Source organism: Gasterosteus aculeatus, chromosome 12 (assembly GCF_964276395.1).
Source record: "Gasterosteus aculeatus chromosome 12, fGasAcu3.hap1.1, whole genome shotgun sequence".
Classification (NCBI taxonomy): domain Eukaryota; kingdom Metazoa; phylum Chordata; class Actinopteri; order Perciformes; family Gasterosteidae; genus Gasterosteus; species Gasterosteus aculeatus.
The window spans coordinates 3495921-3515153 of record NC_135700.1 but is presented as its reverse complement, the minus strand read 5'-3'; the positions used below and the strand labels follow the sequence as shown (position 1 = coordinate 3515153).

At 42.5% G+C, this 19233-nt stretch overlaps 1 protein-coding gene and 1 long non-coding RNA gene across 2 annotated transcripts; both read right to left on the bottom strand.

Moving 5' to 3' along the window:
- Positions 1–1634: 1634 nt before the first annotated feature.
- LOC120834380 (adhesion G-protein coupled receptor G1) lies at positions 1635–13093 on the bottom strand. The gene is made up of 15 exons (XM_078085010.1): positions 12942–13093; positions 9323–9588; positions 9044–9230; positions 6097–6142; positions 5759–5852; positions 5554–5676; positions 5490–5518; positions 5346–5442; positions 5015–5057; positions 4824–4930; positions 4608–4723; positions 4259–4518; positions 4080–4179; positions 3633–3907; positions 1635–2554 (listed from the first exon to the last, which is right to left on the bottom strand). The coding sequence occupies exons 1-15, from the start codon at positions 13003–13005 to the stop codon at positions 2427–2429; spliced, it is 1935 nt and encodes a 644-aa protein (XP_077941136.1). The 5' UTR covers positions 13006–13093; the 3' UTR covers positions 1635–2426.
- Positions 7253–8054, bottom strand: LOC120834393 (uncharacterized). The gene is made up of 3 exons (XR_013451505.1): positions 7915–8054; positions 7712–7808; positions 7253–7373 (listed from the first exon to the last, which is right to left on the bottom strand). It is a non-coding gene; the product is annotated as an uncharacterized LOC120834393 (long non-coding RNA).
- Positions 13094–19233: the final 6140 nt, after the last annotated feature.

Here is a 19233-nt window from a genome sequence, read left to right as displayed (position 1 = left end):
CGGGAGCCTACACCTGATCCACCATCGACCCTCAGTCAACGGCCTAGAGGCTATGAACCAAACATGGCTAGGCTGGAAGACTCTGATGACATTGAGCACTATTTAACCACCTTCGAACAGCTTGCAACAGTCTTTGACTGGCCAAAGGAGGACTCATTCACCTCATTCCGCTCCTGACTGGCAAGGCCCGGTGTGCATTTGTAGCTATGGATCCAGAGAGCACTTTGGACTATGACCTTTTAAGGGAGGCCGTGCTAAAAAAATATGAGATAAACTCAGAGACTTATCGTCTGGAGTTCAGAGCCTTGGAGACCAGCCCAGAGGAGACGCCACACAAACTTAACGTCCGCCTGAGGGATCTCTTCTCCAAGTGGGTCAAGTACGACCGGAGCAGCAAGGAGGGCCTCATGGAGACTATGGTGCTGGAACAGTATCGCAGAGTCCTCTGTCCAGAGGTGAGGACCTGGGTCAAAGAACACAACCAACTAACGGCAGCTGAAGCGGCCAGGCTGGTGGAGAACTTTGTGGCAGCACACCGAAGCTCCAGGAGCTACCTGACAACTGTCGAGTCAGTTGCCTTCAGGCAAATGCCTGAAACAATTATTTTGTGTAGTATTAAGTATTAAAAAGGACTTTTGTACTATTCCTTGATTTGAAGGCCTGTTGCCCTGTTGATTACAATAAATAGGTCTAAAAAATGTGTTTATTGTGTTTGACGGTTCAGTACTATTTATATTCATTACATTTAAAAAGCAGACATAAAAGTAACTTAAGTTACTTTCCAGAGTAACTAATTACTTTTGATACACAGTAACTGGTAAGTAATTCAATTAGCTTTTAAAAGAAGTAACTAGTACTGTAACTAAATACTCATTTTCAGTAACTTACCCAACACTGGTCAAAACAAACTCAAAACACCAACCAAGGGGACCTCACTTTGATAGGTAAAAAGAGTCTCTACACATTGGACTTGACATACTTATTAAAACACTATTTGAGAGCGAGGCAATCTATTTGTTTTGTTTGTGCAGCCTTTGTAGGTTCAACCAGTTTGATTGGGGCTTTATTTTGAAAGCCATACGCGGAAGTCACTCTTCAATGTAGTTCAATGTAAATTGACACCGGCTATTTCAGTGAGGAAAAGCCGGCCCGGGATGCTTTGTTGGAGAAGTGGGAATTTGAATTCACAACGCACACGTATACAAGGTAAGGGACAGTGGTCATTATTTGTTTGGTTATTTACTTGTGCCAGAATCGAGTTTTAAACTGTAATCAGCTGAGATTCCAGCAGCGCTAACCTTATGTGTATTTGTGAATCATTTCTGTCGGATGAATTGAACGTATTGTACGTTTTTTATGTTGTTCATTCTGTACGGCCAACAGAGTCTCTCCGTCCCGGGGAGGATCCTCCTCTGTCTCTCTAAAGGTTTCTTTCAGAATAAGTTTATAAAAGAAGCCTAACGAGTCTAATTCATAGTTATGAATAGTTACGAGGATGTATGTACTGTGTGTGTGTGTATATGTATGTAGATGACCATATAGAACTAGGAGTTTTATTGTGTATGCGTGTGTGGGAGAATCCGTTTATATCCATTGTTCATAACCAGACATTTGATCAATTGAAGCAGTGAAATATGGAACATAAAGAAGTTTATTAAGCGCCAAATAAACCAACAGATCTAAGAGCACAACATACAGCGGACAAGCTTTCACCACATGTTTTCCAGATGTACTCTGCATCGCAACACTGTAAAAACATGTACAGTATGAGAGAAGGCATGATACATAAGTGTGTGAGGCATGAGAGAGTGTGTGAGTCCGTGGGACAGTATGTAAGAACAGTCTGCAGTCAATGTTCGACTGCAGCGTGTGGCGCTCGTACAGGACGTCATCGTGATGTCATAACGGGTCTATGCGATGTCGGAGAACTCTCCCTATAAAACGTTAATCTAACAGATATCGCTCCTTCATCAATGAACTAATACAGAAGCTCAAATGAACCTGTACCAGTGCAGATTCAAGTTTTTCGATGTGTTGCTATGGTGAATTAGACAAACCTGCTTCGAGGAACCGAAAAGCCTGATCTACGTCATCTTATCCTGAAAATTACCCAGCTAACTCGTACGAGGAACGGGGCCCTGTTGGGATGTAGAAGAGGCTGCGTGGCTTAAATGGTTTGGGAACCGCTGTCTTAGAGGAAACACTTGAAAGGACAATTTAACACCATCTGCACCCAAGACACTGACTAAGTACATCAAAGTGGATGAGGTGGTGCCTCGATGAGGTGGTGCTCCCATGCGTTTAGCAGCCAGAGGGAGGACAGGAGGGGGGTCACTGAGAGCTCTTCAGCCGGCACAGGGTGCGAATCATCTACGCAGATAAGAAGACTGTCTTAAAGCTTTGGTGCTGCAGCGCCGGCGGCCCGTCTAGCTCTTCTCCGGGGCCTGTAGCATGTGCTGGCGGGTGGAGCCGGTGCTGGTGCTGCCCAGAGCCGAGCCGCCGGCCTGCTTCCGCATCCAGGCCAGCATGTAGAACCGCAGCATCAGGAAGAAACCTGGGACAGCAGAGAGGGAGAAAAAACAAACAAGGTTTGGTGACCCCTTTGTGTCAGTTCCTCAGGAGGTGGAGACACAACCGAGGCAGAGTTGTGTCCCGAAATTAATTTCATGTGACCACAGAGTAACTTAAAGAGAAACAAGCTATCTTCCAAGGGGAGAAGACAACTTCTTTTCTTTCCAAAGATTTCTGTCATAATAGAGCTGTAGGATATTGTCACTTGTTTTATCTGCCACAACTGCACTGTAAATATCTACTGCATTGGCAGAGGATGTGAATGCGTATCCTCACATTCTCAACACTGAGCGTTTGGGCTACATTCAAGTTTTCCAGCAACCCATTTTTTTTACAGCTCAATCATCGAGTTACGAGTTAAGTGTCTTTGTTGGTTGTTGAAAGGTTGAGGTTAAGGATGCTCATTTTTTTTTCTGATGTATATTTTTTTACTCTAAAATACAGTATATACAGAGTGTAGTGCATCTATCTGCTCTATATCTATCTGATAATCCCCTTGAACAGATTTAGGATCTGAGGGCATGAGTTCTGGTTTCCAGTACTGGTGAAGGTCTTCTCAACATGGCAAAAAAAAATTAATTCAATGGATTTCCACAAATTAAGTATTTGTTTAGTGGGACGTGTTTATACCAAAACGTTACCCACCTTTTATAGAACTCAACCCATGCCACTGATGTTAAATCATAAAACCGCCACGTTGGCATGGAGACATTCTCTCCCTGAGCCACCAGTGTGCAGCAGAAACAGGGTTAATAAGTTGAGCTCCTGGGCTTGAATCATAAACAAGCCCCTTGCACGAGAGGAAAAGTAGTTTTCCTTCAGTACCCTGATTAACCACGGCCATTCTCACACTGATACGATGCGTCGCTGGCTGCACATACCTCTGACTGTGTAGTTCTGTGGAGGTGATAACATGGTGATAAAACTACACAAATATGTGGCGTGTGTCTTTTTCCCCCCAGCCTTGGATCACGAGTGTCGTATAAAGTCTAGTGAACCACAAAGAAGCAGACAACACTACACAAACCGACTAACTGGCGCAGTGCACCTCGAGCACCAACCTTGAAAAGCGTTGAGGACGCAGGAGAGGAAGAGGATAACGTCAGAGAGGGGTCCAAAGTCCAAGAAGGTCAGACCCCAAGATGTCCCGTAGAGGCAGCTGAGGCCCCAGATGCTGAGAAAAGCCACACGGTTCTGCCTCCATTCGTCCCTGATGCGGATCTTCCTGTAGACCAGGAAGAGCATCACTAAGCCCGAGATCACCAGGACGGCCACGGCTGTCATGTTGGTGAAGTAGTGGGCCAGCAAGGCCTTGGGGGTGTCTTTCATCCAGCACCTGGAAACACCAAACGCACTCAGAGAGAGAAAAGCAAACACAATCCCAGAGAGGACGGTAAGGTGGTACTCCTGCTAAACGCTGGGGGGACTTTACTCAGTGATATTAATACACTATCCAAACACCACGGTTCTTCAGGGAAAATATATTTGTCTTCACACTGCTTGCTTACATCCGATAAGGATTGGAGACGTCATCGCTTGGCACCACCTCTCTCACTCCGTAAATGTCCCGCACGGCAGCCAGGATGAATACGGGCAGTGCAGGTAGAGCTGCAGAGGGAATTTAACGGGTCACATATCTACGTCACCTTAACGCGCCACCAAAGAAGCATCACTTCATCACGCTCACCGAAGCCGACCAGGTTCCACACACAGGCCTTCGGGGAGGGGCTGAAAACCACGTGGACCATCCAGAAGGTGTGGAACACCTCCACGCCCATCCAGGTAAAGGAACTGAGCAGCGTGTAGTGGAGGCCCGCCCCCACCCAGACACACAGCCTCTCCCCTCCCACGTTGGCCAGGACCCCGGTGAAGAAGAAGAGCAGGTTGAGGAGGCCGAGAGACACGGCTAAGCCCATGTGGATGGGAATGGACTGCTCCTTGCACCGTCTGCTAGAGGGAGGGGGATAGAAATGAGAAGGTTGCTGGATTTGTGCTAAATCCCTTTAGAAAACTGCACGTGTAAAATCAGTATTCACCTCTTCCTGCAGAGGAAAATGAAGACAGCGACACAGCTGATTACAGACACAGCACAGCCCAGAGATGTGATGGTGGTGAGGGCCAGGAGGTGGCGCACTGGGCGAGGCTCCATTTGCTGAGATGAACAGAGAGACGGAGGCATCACACATCAAATCTCAAGTGTTCCTGTTTCACAAATACGTAACGTGTGTAGAAGTCATGTAACCACGTCTCACCACCAGCACAGAGAAGTAAGTCAGATGGTTGCAGAGACACTCGGTGTGTTTCGCTCCTTTCTGTCGCGTCTCACATCCGTCAGCCAACCAATTCACCTGCAACGGATCTGCAATGAGGAAACACAGCTTTAGAAACAGGCTTCATCTGCAGGACTAACAGCAAGTCAATGTTTATTCTAAAAGGTTCCAACCTTTCCTGGTGTCCCAGGACACACATTTCTTTGAATGGAGTTGCTGAAATAGAAAAAAAGGAGGGAGAGATTCTCATTCAGATGCTGCACATTCGCATTCACATGAACAACATTGCAGTAACACAGGTTGTGGTCAAGTTTGGCCCTCTGAGAAATATTTGGCATTCGGGGCTATGAAAGTAAACTGAATTACATTTTTTTAGCAGATTCCAGTACTGGATTTTTAACAGTCGATTTGATGATCATTTGAAGTATGGATAGGCACAATGCAGCGTGGGCGACGATCACACTGGCACTGACAAAATGAAGGCAAAAAAACACACAAGCTTACAGGTATGACATCGTGGTGAAAGTCAATCGTGATTGGCTCAGACAGATTAGCGATGACCTCGTTCTCCACGGTGATTCCCACCATTCCCACCACCCTCCTGGAGCGCACACACACACACACACACACACATCTTCAACTCTACACACAGAAGGACTAAGGCCTCGGGGTCTAATCTCAAAGTGGAGGCACGTGTTCTTTTCCCAGCTACCTGGAACAGGGAGTTGTTGTTGAAGAAAGTGCAGACGACCTTGCTGGTCTTTGTGGCAGCTGTCTTCAGAGCGGGGGGCAGGTGGACGGTGGTACTGGACTCTGCCGGTACACCTTTAGTGGCCTGTATCACAGAACAGAGAGAGGGCCGCTGCTCGGTTAGAGACGGAGAACCGTATGTGTTTGTGTGTGTATGTTGTCCTTACAGCCGCTGTGACGTTGTGGCCTCTGAAACCCTCCTTCATGTCCACCTCAGAGCTGTGAGCACACAGATGCTCCACATTCCCTACAGCCGGGTCCCTGTACACACACATCAACACACACGCCGCAATAAAAATGGTGGGTTATTGGGTTATTATTGGGTTATTAAACGGTTATTGTTGTAACTCCACCTAACAGGCTCTTAACTTTAGCTTCCTGTTTGTAGTCACAGTCCCTTATAAAGCCTCATTACATGAAGCAGACTCAGCATTTAAGACACAGTCATGTGATGATAAAAACAGTGACGGCGGATTTCAGAAAAAACAGAAATAGAGGAAATTACACGTTAATGTGGGTGGATCCCCGGCTCTGTTGGTCACACAATGATTCTGCAAAAATACCACACATCAAACATTAATCTGTGACACTCATTGAGTCCTACACTGTAAAATGTAATAAATTGACTTTACTTCAGGAAACCGATTGCCTCAAAATTTTCTAAGAAAAGTCGCTCAATAATTTTAAGTTGTTAATACTGAAAATAACTGAGTTTAGGCAACTCATGTAACTGCAGTAAACATTAGTACAGGAAACTTGTAGGAAAATGATTAATTATGTTGACAATAAATAAGTCAGTTCAGACAACTTAAAGATCTGAGTTATATTAAGTAAGCAGTACTAATAAGAAAAAGTTAATTTACTTATACTAATCCAACTATTCCCTTTATTAAGAAATAATCAGGAAACCAATTGCCTTAAAACTTTCAAGTAAGCTGAACTAGAAACTGTAAGCTTCGAAAACAAAGACAGAACAGTTATAATGGAAGACAAAGTTTATTTCTAAGGAAGTTCCTCACACATTTTCTTAAAACGTGATTAAAAATAAAACAATAAAAAATGACATGTTTTGAAATGTGGACATTTTGCTGAAACTTTTAAAATATCTTTACATTCCAATAAAATAAACTGATTGCCTCTCTTTTTAGTGCCAATGGCATTTGAAAGATGCCACCACACCCACAGAAAAAAAGTCTGTCCTATCCAATTTAAACTGTAAGACTAAAGGCAATTAATCAAATATGAATCAATGTTCTGTTACTTGTTTGTTGTATTAAAATATTAGAATGAACTAAACTTTTGCAAAAAAATAGAAATTACTCACAATATGAAAATAGCATGCCTTGCATCATGAAAAGTTAGGACTATGGTTTGTAACAAACAGATGGACAATGTCTGGACAACATGAACAAAACATTTTCCATAGTAAAGAGTAAGGGTGAAGGTCTTGGGTCTAACGCAGCATATCACAGACCATAAACATCATGAAGACAACCCCTCACTGCATTAGTAGGTTTTTGAGTGATTGTAGTTTGGGTTTGAGGGATTTTGGTCCAAGTGAGAGAAGCACTCTATGAACAAACCCAAAGATGTTCCTCGGTATCGGAGGGTAGCAGGCACATAGTATGTGGCAGATTGTGATGGGAAATTTATCACCAGTGTTCCTTCCAAAATGACGGCAGTAGTTGTGGATTCAAGGTGCAGCGAGTGAAGAGAGGCGGCACCGTCTTCGGCAATCACTGTCAGGATCCCCATGAATGTGTGCGACATGTCTCGAGAGTCCTAAAAACAATAGCAGCATTAAAACCACAATTGCATGTCAAATTGCATTTCTATGGTAGAACACATAAGTTATATGTTTATGCCTCACAGAAAAACAATGCTCCCCAAATTTCACTAATCGGAGTATTGAAGAGACACAGCAATTGATTTAGATATTATTAGATAATCAAGTAAGAGAAGACACTTATTCAGAGTGAGTGGGGAAAGACAGTAGATACTAAAGGGCCCTGATCCTGCACCAAAATAAAGTATAGCTGCACCAATTGGAAGATAAGTAACATATACCAAAAGATTACCAGAGGAAACACATACCGATAATAATTTTGAGTAAAGTCTACTTAGAAAGCATGTCTTAAAGAAGTCTGTGTTCTCATCTCCAAGGATGACAGGAAGGCCACGGAGGACTGCTGTTTGCATCCCAGTAACATCTGTACCCTGAAAAAAATTCAAACACACATAATTATTAAGATTGACAGCTATGCATGCGCTGGCATTACTTTGGTCACTCCATGATTAGCATTACTTTGCTTGAGAAACTTACTGCTGTAGTGACTTGTTACAGATATTCCTGAAGTTGCTGGCCAACACTTCCATTTACGTTTGTTCTGCAAAGCTGCAAAAGAAACAACAAAAGCAATCATGGGATGGGAGAGCTTAAAGGTTCCTTTTTGCATTTTGGCTAAATTTCGTAAGTATTAAAATAGAAGGTTTTTTTTAACGTTACATTTGTCTTTACGCAATGACTACCGTGACTCCGACAATGCGGTGCGGTAATTAATAACCGTGCGTTAGGCGGCCACGTTGTTTAACCGTTATTACGTTAATAACCGCTACTGTCCTGTCGGACGTTAAATAAGTTAATACATGTTTCGGTTAACTAACGTTAACATCAAATGTAATAGCGCTAAGTGAATAAGTCGTATAAGTGCAGTGCAAGTTAACGTTACTAATGTTAAATTGATGAACGGGAGTATGTTTCCCGGTGAGGTCGCTTCTTTGAAGTCACGTTTTGCTGCACCGTAGAAAACAGTAGGAGACAAACAATAAAAAAGCTAACAAAAATACCTTCTTACCCCTGCTAATAAGCATTCAGGAGTATTCTGAAACGCAAGTTGTTGCTACATTTATTCTAGAAGGTTCCACACTGACGGTCAAGCTAACGTTAGCTTAACTGTTAACGGCTAACGTTAGCTTTGAAAATCGAAGAGATAAAAGTTAACCCCCCAAAACTAACGTTGACTAACACGTGAATAATATGGCAAATGGACGAGTAAGTTTGCTAGGTAGAACGGTGCCAGTAAACGGTAACATTTGATCATGTGACGTTAGCTGAAACTTACCTTCTGGACCGAGCAGCGCTTTTTTCCCGCTTCCAGCAGCCGCCTCAAAGGAAATCACGTCTTCGGTGGTCGAGTGCGCATGCGTATTAGAGCCGAGTGCAGCCGAGTATCTCCGGGTTTTTAAGTAAACGTTACTTGAAAGTTTCATAACTTTCCGGAGCAGAAAGTAACTTTACTAAGTTATCTTCAGTATGGTCAACAAATTAAGCAGAAATTAGTTAAGGGCACTCATTTTTTTAAGTAAAGTCAACAATTACATTTTACAGTGTACATGTTTAACGAGTCCCTGTGGAAAACACTGCTTAATGCTGCACATTCGTTCTCCCTTACTGCAGTCGATGGAACCTCCTATGAACTTGTATGCTTCCAGCGTTTCGTGCGTGAACAAATCGTTCTTGATGGTTCCATCGGTGATGCCATAGATTGCCACGGGTGCCTTGCCGCTGTTGGACAGATCGGTGCAGCAGAGGCCCTGCACACTTCTGGGCCAGCACAGACTCAGGTTCTTCCCTCCCACCTGCACAGCGAAAGGAGACATGAAATGAACCTCCGTTTCGGAAGGAGAGAAACGTGTTTTTAGGTCTTCCACTGCATGGGAACTCTTTTGACCTGCAGCTTCAACTGGTCCAGCAGTGGCTCCCAGTACAGACAGAAGCGAGTCTCCTCCTGGGACTTGAGGCCCAGCTGCTTGAGGGGAATCACTTCGGACCGGCTGCACCCAGCCGTGATCTGCCCGTCGATGGACAAGGAGCTCTGCCCCGCTGAGATGGAGATCTCACTGCAGCCCGTGGAGAGGTTGACGATTAGGCTCAGGGCGCCGCTGTCATGGCGCCAAGTCCCACAAAAACTCAGGTATAGATCATGTTCACTTGTACCTGAAGGAGACAAGAGGCAAAAGGTGGCTTGGTGTTGTTTTTTCTTGAAGTATATTCGATTCAAACTAAATTGCTCTGATGTCTGAGTCAAAGCATTCACAATACTTTAGTCCCAAATATTCATTCATTTTCAGAAATGTAACTTTTTAAATGCTACGTGATTGTTTGAAGTATCCCTAATGCCGAGGGGATTTATTTAATCATAGTGTAGGGCATGTCAGTAATTAGCAACAACATTGATGTTGAAGCATTGCATCAAACACACAACAGAGCAGCAAAGCTCCGAGTTGGAACCCGGGGGGAAGCGTGTATTACCCCCCATGGGGCAAACATGAGCAAGAAGCAGAATGCTAGCTGTTCCTGCTTAGGAGGTTTTGTTATTAAAAGGTTGATTATAGATATTTGGTTTCATGTATGTTTCAGCTTCCACTCTCTCGCTCATGAAATATGAATTCAACTCACCACGGCAATTGGATGATGAATTACAGTTTGATCACCAAAGATATGTTATACTGTTACAGATGCACAGAAACACAGCAAACGCTGTGTTTAGATTAAAATGCAAATGTACGTGACAATGGGACGAGATCATCGCCTCCTCAGAGGAAACTTGTGGCTTCTCTGTTATCTTTGGTTCGCACGTTTGTTGAACAGCTCTAAACGAGTCCTAGTAAGTGTCTATAGAGACTTTTAAACCACAGGTCTATTTAGATATGTTGCACTACTACATGTATGATTAATCCTTAATAAATGTTTCAGAGGGATGGGAGCGTGTTGTAAGGTCAGGGGCCCTCATGGCCTGCTAGAGAGGCGCAGAGCATGCGAGTTGACCAAAAAACACCAGTTGCAAATGAAGGCAAAAAAAATGTTTATGTCGCAATGTCATGTCATATTCTGTCGTAGCACAGCCAACTGAGATATTTTGTTTCCAGCCCCCCAAAAATATCCCCCAAAAAAGCGTCCTGGAGGAAATTAGAAGCTCTTTAATCAAATCACACAACTTCACCAGCCTTAGTTCTTGCCGCGAGTTCCTTCTTGTTTCAATCCTTCCAGTGACGTGCAGTTAATGGAGGCAGTGCCTCCCCTTGTGTCATTATGAAATGTGAAAAGAAATTATTAAAAAATCCACTGATCTGTGATAGAAATTGTGGCAAACCAGGAGGAGGGGCCCGAGCCAAGGTTGGGCTCCAGGTTTGGAGAGGTGATAGTATTACCCAGTGCATGGGGTGCAACTAGCATTGGGAACACCTGCAGCCAATCAACCCAATTAAGAGGTGACTCATATAGAGGATGGCTGAACGTCAAAGCAGGAGAAGGAAGAACACCGTCAGCATGGGAGATGACCTGCTGGAATTATCGCCTTTTTTTACGCCTCTTGACCCCCGCCCCTTCCCCGAAGTTATCAATTAAAAGGATCTTTATTTTGTTATCTGACTGGTGTGTCCATTCCTGAAATCTCGCCTCCACGCCCCCCGGTCTGCCACAAAGTGTAATCATTAGATTCCAATCAATCCGATGATTGTTATAGTCAAAATCGCTGAATTTGTGTATTTTCCTTTTCAAATACGGGGAGGCGGCAGCGACGCAAACCTCTTGGATTGCGCAATCCCGCATGAACCCGGTTGAGCTGCTCATGTTTTTGCTCAATTTGAGCATGTGCAATTAATGTCTATGTCACCAATGTGTTGTTTGTACACAGTTTTATCACATGTCCTACCATCCCATTGTCTGGGACCTGCATTTCCTCCTAATCTGACATAACGGCGCAGTTAAAAAGCAGTAAGGAGGCAGCTGGACTGACACCTTCCCTTCCTGCTTGTCACTGCTGCGGCAGTGGAGTCAGTACCTCTGCCTGCCTGAAGGGGGCGTGTGTGAGCACACAGGCTCCTTCTGCTGTTTTAGAGGTCTAGTTTTTCTTCTTCACGTATTAGACTGATGGCGTAGTTAGCATGTGCTAGCTAAAACATTCAATTAGCGAACGTCAAGTGCACATTATCAGTCCTTGAAAACTGAAAACACAGTCTGAATCGGACCGACCAAAGACCACTTTCACCCCGAGCAATAATGTCTATGGAGACAAAGACTGTTGAAAATATAAAGGGGACTTTTACACCAAAGTCATAGAGATGTTTTTCCAGAAGGATAGTCGAAGGGACTTAACGTAATTTTCGTTAAGAGCTGTTTTTAAGCAATCGCCACCGAGCTGTTTTTAGGCGATCGCCACCGAGCTGAAAACTGAAATGACAAATGCTCAGGTCAATCTAAACAGGTAACATTACATTATGGCTCAATTCAGTACACACCGTGACTCTCAACCAATCAGAACACTTGATTTCATCTCCCCCCGTATTATAAAAGAACATACGATACAGGATGTGAAATATAACCAGTAGTCGAAGTGCGAGCAGCCAGTTGAATGGTGAATTTGACTTTCAACCCGGTGTGCAGCCACTTGGTAAGCTCTCTTAATGTCCAATGTTTTCTTGTCTGCTTTATGATGTACGCATCATGTTGTCTGATGTTGCCATAATATGTTCCTGCTGTTTACTTTCTTTATCTTTTTATGTTTAAAGTATGAATTGCGGACTGGTATGTAACGTAGGTACTTCCTAGTTTGCCGTGGGGCATTTTGGTAGTTGTAGTTTCCAGCGGTAGTTTCCTGCTAAGGAAAGACTGCATGCATTGGGAATGTGGTGCATAATGTTTGAATGTACAGGCAAATAATGAAACTATGATGATGGTGGCTTATTATTATTGTTATTATAGTATATTAATGTTTATCTCAATAAAATTATTCAAAATACAAATAAAGAACTGGGGAGCTGTGTTGGTTGTACTATGCACATGGAAATTGAAACGTTGCATTTCTTATTATTGCAGGTTTATTACCTGGTTCCCCTTTGATCAAAATAAACAAACAAACGAGGAATCCTGAGTAATGTCCTATGTATGCCGGGTTGCCCTTTCCGTGGGGAGAAAACGGAACACAGACGCAGAAGCATGCGCCAGCCTTCAGACATCACTTAAGCATTTTGTAATGAATTTGAAAATAGTGTAAACATTCTGGAACTGTCGGAATTTCTAATACAAACATGTTAATCATTGCAAGCATTAAACGGTCCTCACTGCTAGATCGTGTGAATTGATCAATTTAATATTTTCCACTTTACCAGAACATTACATAAAATAACTGTCAGGCTGTTATCGGTTTTCTTCCACGCTGCCTTCCTGCTCTGACTCAGTCGACCTCCTCGTCCTGGAGGCACAGATCCAGGACCTGTTGCTGTCGTGATGTCAGTCACTGCATTGGCAGCTCCGGTACCTTTATAACGTCATCAATCCATTCATCTTACCCGCAGAGAGGAGGAGGATGAAGACGAGCGCAGCCCTCAGACCAGCAGTTAGCAGGGGCTCCATTGATACCGGCTGCCGTCGGGAAGACAGAAATGCTGTTGTAAAAGAGGAACACGTCTATATGTTCTCTCTGCATGGGCACATTACAACCACATTCAGACACTGTTGGGGGGGGGGGTGGTAGAGGTGTGAAAGTAGTTGGCAGACGGAAGAGATCTCTCGAGATATTTCTGAGAGCAAACACACATGCCACATGAAACAAAGAGTTCCTATCTGAAGGCAACACAGGTTTGACACAACAGCAAGTAGTAAGTGTACGGCAGGACCACTGCAGGGACAACTAACATCATGTTTGACACAATACATTTGATTTCACTTGTTTGTGTGGACATGTGACTCTAATCTCCATCAAAACACATATTGATTTAATTATTTCTACGACTACATAAATCCTTATTTGGGACTATTTCCACAAGCACGATACAGTCATGGCTAAATGAAAGCAATGCACTGTGTAAGATTACTTTCACTTCAGTTAAAACACAGTGAGCTTGTGTGAAACTGCAACTTCTGTACATTCAACACAGCGCGTCTTGGATCCTTTGTGGTTCGGAAACTTCCCATTTATGATAATTCAAGGTCATCAATAATAGCCCGGCAAAAAACAGTAGGTGTTTCGGTATGTCTTAATGACAGACACACATGATGATGATGTCCATATAGGACATCATTGCACTGAGAGCACCCCAATGCACATACTTACTATTTATTTAATATTATTAGAATAGAAGCTACAACTCAGAGTGTGTTGAGACCCGACCAAAAGAGGGCCATGCATGCGTTGGCGGCCTGCTATGCTGAGGCGTGCACAAAAGTGTTGTGGTTGCATCATGGCCCGAACAGCCCTTCATAAACCCATCCCTCAGGTACCGGTGGGCTGTAAAAGCCCACTCTCATCATATAATAATACATAGTTGTCACGCTGTGCACTAAAAAAAGAGGGAAATGGGGGTTGTTCACTTTACAAATGAACAGTTCGTATACATAACACAATTGATTTATGTTCCTCCTCTAAACATATGTAAATCGTGTAGAATTCTTGTAATCTTCAGGGATGTTTAATTTTTAAGTTTCAGTCATGTTATAGACAAGTTTCCCGGGGACTTCCGGTTTACTTCCTGTTTCTGCCAAGAAGTTCCAGCGCAGACTTAGTAGTGGTGTAAAAATGGCTTTGGAATGGCAACATTCGACCAAAAATCTTGTTAAAAATGGTGTTTTGACCATTCCGCATCCAAGTAAGGTAACATCATGGGCGGACAACATGTCGATATGGCCCAGCATCACAACATCCAAGATCTTTTCTTATTTTATTGATTCCATGGCGGTGGATGGGAATGCAATTAATAACCTGATAAGCTCAGAGGCGTTTCAGTACCTCCATTCCGACAAAGTGGGCTGTCTACTTTTACACGATATAGGCATATAAAGGCCGATGTTCAACCAAGCCAGTCCGTTAACAATTCAGCGCATTACGCCTGGGTTTTGGTTACCAAGACGGAAGATGTGGAGACTGCAGGCTGTACCTGTAGCCATGCAGCCGCCATGCTTTGGAAGGCACGTTAGCCCATCTTATTAAGATGTTTGTATGTATCCGTGTGTTAATATATAACAGAACACGAAGAGTAATAAAAAGAAAAAGTAATCCTTCTAGCCTGCCTGCACTAAAAGCATGCTTTAACCCTTCAAAGTCGACTGACGAGCGTCAAAGTGCGCACCCCTGACATATCTTTTAATAGCTTCGGAATGGATAAAGGTATTAACTTACTTTTTTTTCTATGAAAAAGCTGACATTCGTCTGCGTAATAATTAGTAGACTGTGTTGATTTCCGCGAATGATAAGCCGTCCGTATTTGAGTGCAAATCTATAGCATTTTACTCCCTTGTAAATGGTTGATGGTCGAAACATTCTCCTTTCGACCAAACATTCAGCAATCGCCACGAGTTGTTGCAACCGTGAACAGCACAATATGTCCCGGAGCCGTGTCGGCGTGTAACACCATCCATTGTTTACTTTTTCTGCACGCTAACCAAAGACCGTAAAAGACGCTAACTCGCTAACCGGAAGTGCTTTGCAGACACAACCGGAAGTTGTTGGCAGAGTGAAAGGCCAATGGCGGCCCGCTTATTTTACTCAGGAAACTTGTCTATAAAGAAAGGAAGTTGTTATGTTTAGTCTGGAAACTCCGCCCATTAGGAGCAGGTTTTTGAGGGAAATCTTTGTGCGCCATTTTTTCAATCCAGTCGGAGGAATTCATCCGTCTGGACCATAAAAGTCTGGACAGCTCTTCACACGGTGAAGTTAATAACACTGTGTCATTTATTTGTCAAAGACAGACGTAGTCCCGTTTGACTACAATTTTGACTAAGCTGAGGTTTTTATCTCCCAGTATAACATTGAGCAGGAATTAGTCAATGTCAGTCAGTTACCTAACGTACATTAGTGGTAACGTTACCACTCGCTACATGGATAGTCAATGGTAATGCTAATGTTGCTACTCGCTAGCGTTAGCTAACGTTATGCTAAAGATATTCCTGTTCGAGGCATTATATTCGCTGAGCAGAGGTTTTTAAAGAACTAGCAAAAACAAGCAATGCTAAGGTTAGCTAATGTTTCTACTCGTATTATGCTAGTGAGGGCAACTTTTATCTTAAGTGTAACTGTCATTCTTGATAGGTAATTTTAAATGTATAAGTACAGACTTAAATTAGACCACATGGTCAACTTATTAATTAGCTAGGTTATCTTAAGCTAGTAGTTAAGGCAAATGTTTAATGCAGTTTTTTTGCTGACCGTGCACAAATTTGCTCTGTGCTTATTAATTAGAACGCAACACTTGATAAAGTCAGGAACGTGAATGTTCATGTTTTCTAAATCAAGCTGAGAAAAAGGTAACGTTAAACTGCTCGGTTATACCAGCACGGGAGTTTTTTGCGCATTATTGACTTAGGCCCTGTCCACACGAACACAGGTATTTTTATAACCGTGACTTTTTTTACGCGATTCGGCCTTCCATCCACACGAAAAGGCAGTTTCAGGGCACAGAAACCGAACATTTTTGAAAACTCCGGCCAGGGTGAGCATTTTCAGAAACGCTGGTTGTAGTGTTGTCGTGTGGACAGTATAACCGGGTTTTTTGCCTTGCGACGTCAGAGTGTGCGCCGTTATCCGCTGTGTTTGACATCAGAATGTGCGTCGCTAACTGCTTTGTTGACGATTCTGTGCAATGGCGGATGTAGCCCAAATCGTGCTTATAATAACTGTGCTGCTAACAGGGCTTCTAACATGTATACCGATACATGATCAGTTATATCACTATATTGAGGAACAGAGGCATCAGAATGCAATTCTACGCAGGGCACTGCCAATGACAACACTTGTCCCGCGACACAGACCCCCGCCACCGTCGCCGGTTTTGGACGAGACCCGGTCGGACCTCTAGTTGGTGGGAAAACTTTGAGAACGAAGTGGTTGTTGTTGTTGTTGTTGTTGGTCTAGCGGAACCGGTAATACATTTTTGCTAGGCTAGCGAGTGGTTCTTCTGGACAATTTACCGGGATACGTCACAAATGCAAGTTTTTCAGTGTAGTAGCAGCTAATCTGGCAATAACCCTGTATTTAACTGACTGAGTTTATGGATCAATAAATGTGCCATTTTTTAAAAGAAAATGTTGTCTTTTCCTTTTATTTTCTTCTGGGAGTACACCAGAATGCTTAATTTACATGTTAAAATAGCAAAATTTGGCCGGGGGAGGATGCCTCAAGACCCCCCTACAACGGTTTAGTTTGTCACCTTTTTTCAACCCTTGAGTTTGCAGGTGAGAGACATTCCTCAAACGTCCTCATCTCAAGAAGTCCATATATAGGAGGTGCATTACTCTGATTAGAGCAATTCTTACCATGTCCGTATTCCTGATGTTAACTGTTCAGTAATTATTTTCAACATTTTCTGTGTTGGAATTAAAATTTGAGATTTACATTGGCAAGAAAATGTATCTAAAATCAAGATTATTTATTAGATCGTTTTTAAATACTATGATGTAGTGCAGAGCATTATTCAAATTCCTTTTCATAATTTTTATTTTTATTTTTGACAGTTAAATAAGCTGTGTCACAATCAGGATGCTTCACCAGCTTGTAGAAATAATAAATTAATTTCAAAATGTTCTTGTTTTCTGGATAGGTATTGGGTGTTCCAGTTAAGATCTCCACTTTGCTTTGTGCTCAGGATCAAAGGCTCTGTAGTAAATGATAAGTAATATATACATGTTTTAATTTTATTTGACATGTTTAAACTAAATTGTCAAGACTTTCAAAAAACGTTTTTTTTTTTGTTGCTACAATTTTAGGTGGAAACTAATTCAGTCTAATATAGTCCTATAATAAATCCTACTTTCGTAAAGGTAGCAAAGTGCAGTATTTGTTATAACTGTTTAAAAAAATGGTGTTTATAATATTTAATCTAACCTGGCTTTTCTTAATAACTAACATTGGGCTGTCTCTGATTTGTTTCTCTCTCTCCCTCTCCCCCCCAGTGAATGTGGCAGTGTAAGGGGTGTTCAGTAGCAGTTGCAAGTAGGTCCGAGCTACTTAACCATTACAAACTCAAACATCCATATTTTGGACGTACTGTCCGCTATCCATATACATATTGGAAATGCCCATGCTCATTCAAGACATGGAATGCTTTAATCGTTCATCAAAGTAGAGTGCATTCCACACACGTTTGTCAGACTCAAAAAGAGCTGTATAGTTTCAGCTGCCACTTATGTACATGTAAACATTTATCAAACGAAAGGGAGTTCTTTGTTCATATTAACACCCATCTGAGGAAAAATGAAAACGTTTGTTGCATGTTTGTTGGCTGTAGTTTTCAAACTAGCATTTATGGAACCTTTAAGTCTCATAAGAGCCGCCAACACACACCTCAAACACTAACTGACTTTATACCTGGTATTGTTAAAACAACAACATTAGCACCTCCATCAGTACAGGATTCAATTGCTGATTGCCAGGATGATGAGTCTGTAGACGAGGAAGTTTCTGGGACATCCCTAGATCCAGGTCAACAGCAGGACTTCCCAAGTGTAGTTGAGCAGCAGCTTGCAGCAGCCTTGTTGAAGTTGGAATATTTAGTGCACGTGCCAGGTACGGCTATTGGTGAATTTTTACAAGAACTTAACTACCTAAGTTCTGCATCAGACCCACTATCTAGAGGTTTTGTGAGTGATATTTCTCTCAATCTCAAAGTTGATCATTCTGTGGTTACCAAAATTACGACCGCAGTTTGCTCATCTAATCCAGTTCATAGAGCTATTGAAAAAGGTGGATCTCTTAGCACTTCATATAAACGTAAACAATATTACAAGGACAAATTTTCTGTTGTCTAACCAGTTACTTACATTCTTGATCATATAAAGAAACACACCTTTCAGTATGTCCCATTGTTAAAGTCTTTGCTGCAAATATTAAATTGCAAAGTCATTCTTGATAAGATCATTAAAAATCATTGAGGACATGACTACATTGAACTTGACCCCTCTTGTGAATTCAAGTCTCCTGAAGATGGTTGGCATTTTAAGGAAAACCGCTTTTTGAATGCTGAGGATTTACGAATATCACTGCATCTGTATGTGGACGATTTTGAGACCTGCAATGCCTTAGGTACCTCTCGGAAAACACACAAGCTTTGTGGTGTTTATTGGACACTAGGTAACTTGCCACCTGGCTCTCACTCGTCTTTATCATCTATTTATCTTGCAATACTTTGCAAAAGTGTTGACGTAAAAATATGTGGTTATGACAAAGTGTTGGAGCCTCTATTGCAGGATCTTAAAACGCTAGAAGACCATGTGTATGTCCCTTTATTAGGTAGCTCTCTTAAAGGTACAATTCAGAGTGTTGTTGCTGATAACTTGGGTGCGCACAGTATTGCAGGCTTCTCTGAAAGTTTTTCAGGTGAGTTCTTCTGCCGGTTTTGCACAGGAAAAAGTTTTGATATTAGAACTGACTGTGTTGCATCTGGTGCTTTCAGCCTTAGAACCAAAGAGGCGCATATAGACCATGTAAAAGCAGCGCTTGAGTCATTCCCTTTGCTTTGGAGTTAAACGAGTGTGTTTTAACCAAAAATTTGTCTCACTTTCATGTTGTTTCTGGTTATCCTCCTGATGTTGCACACAATGTTTTGGAGGGTATTGTGCCAGTCGAGCTGGCTTGCTGTTTGGCTTTAATGA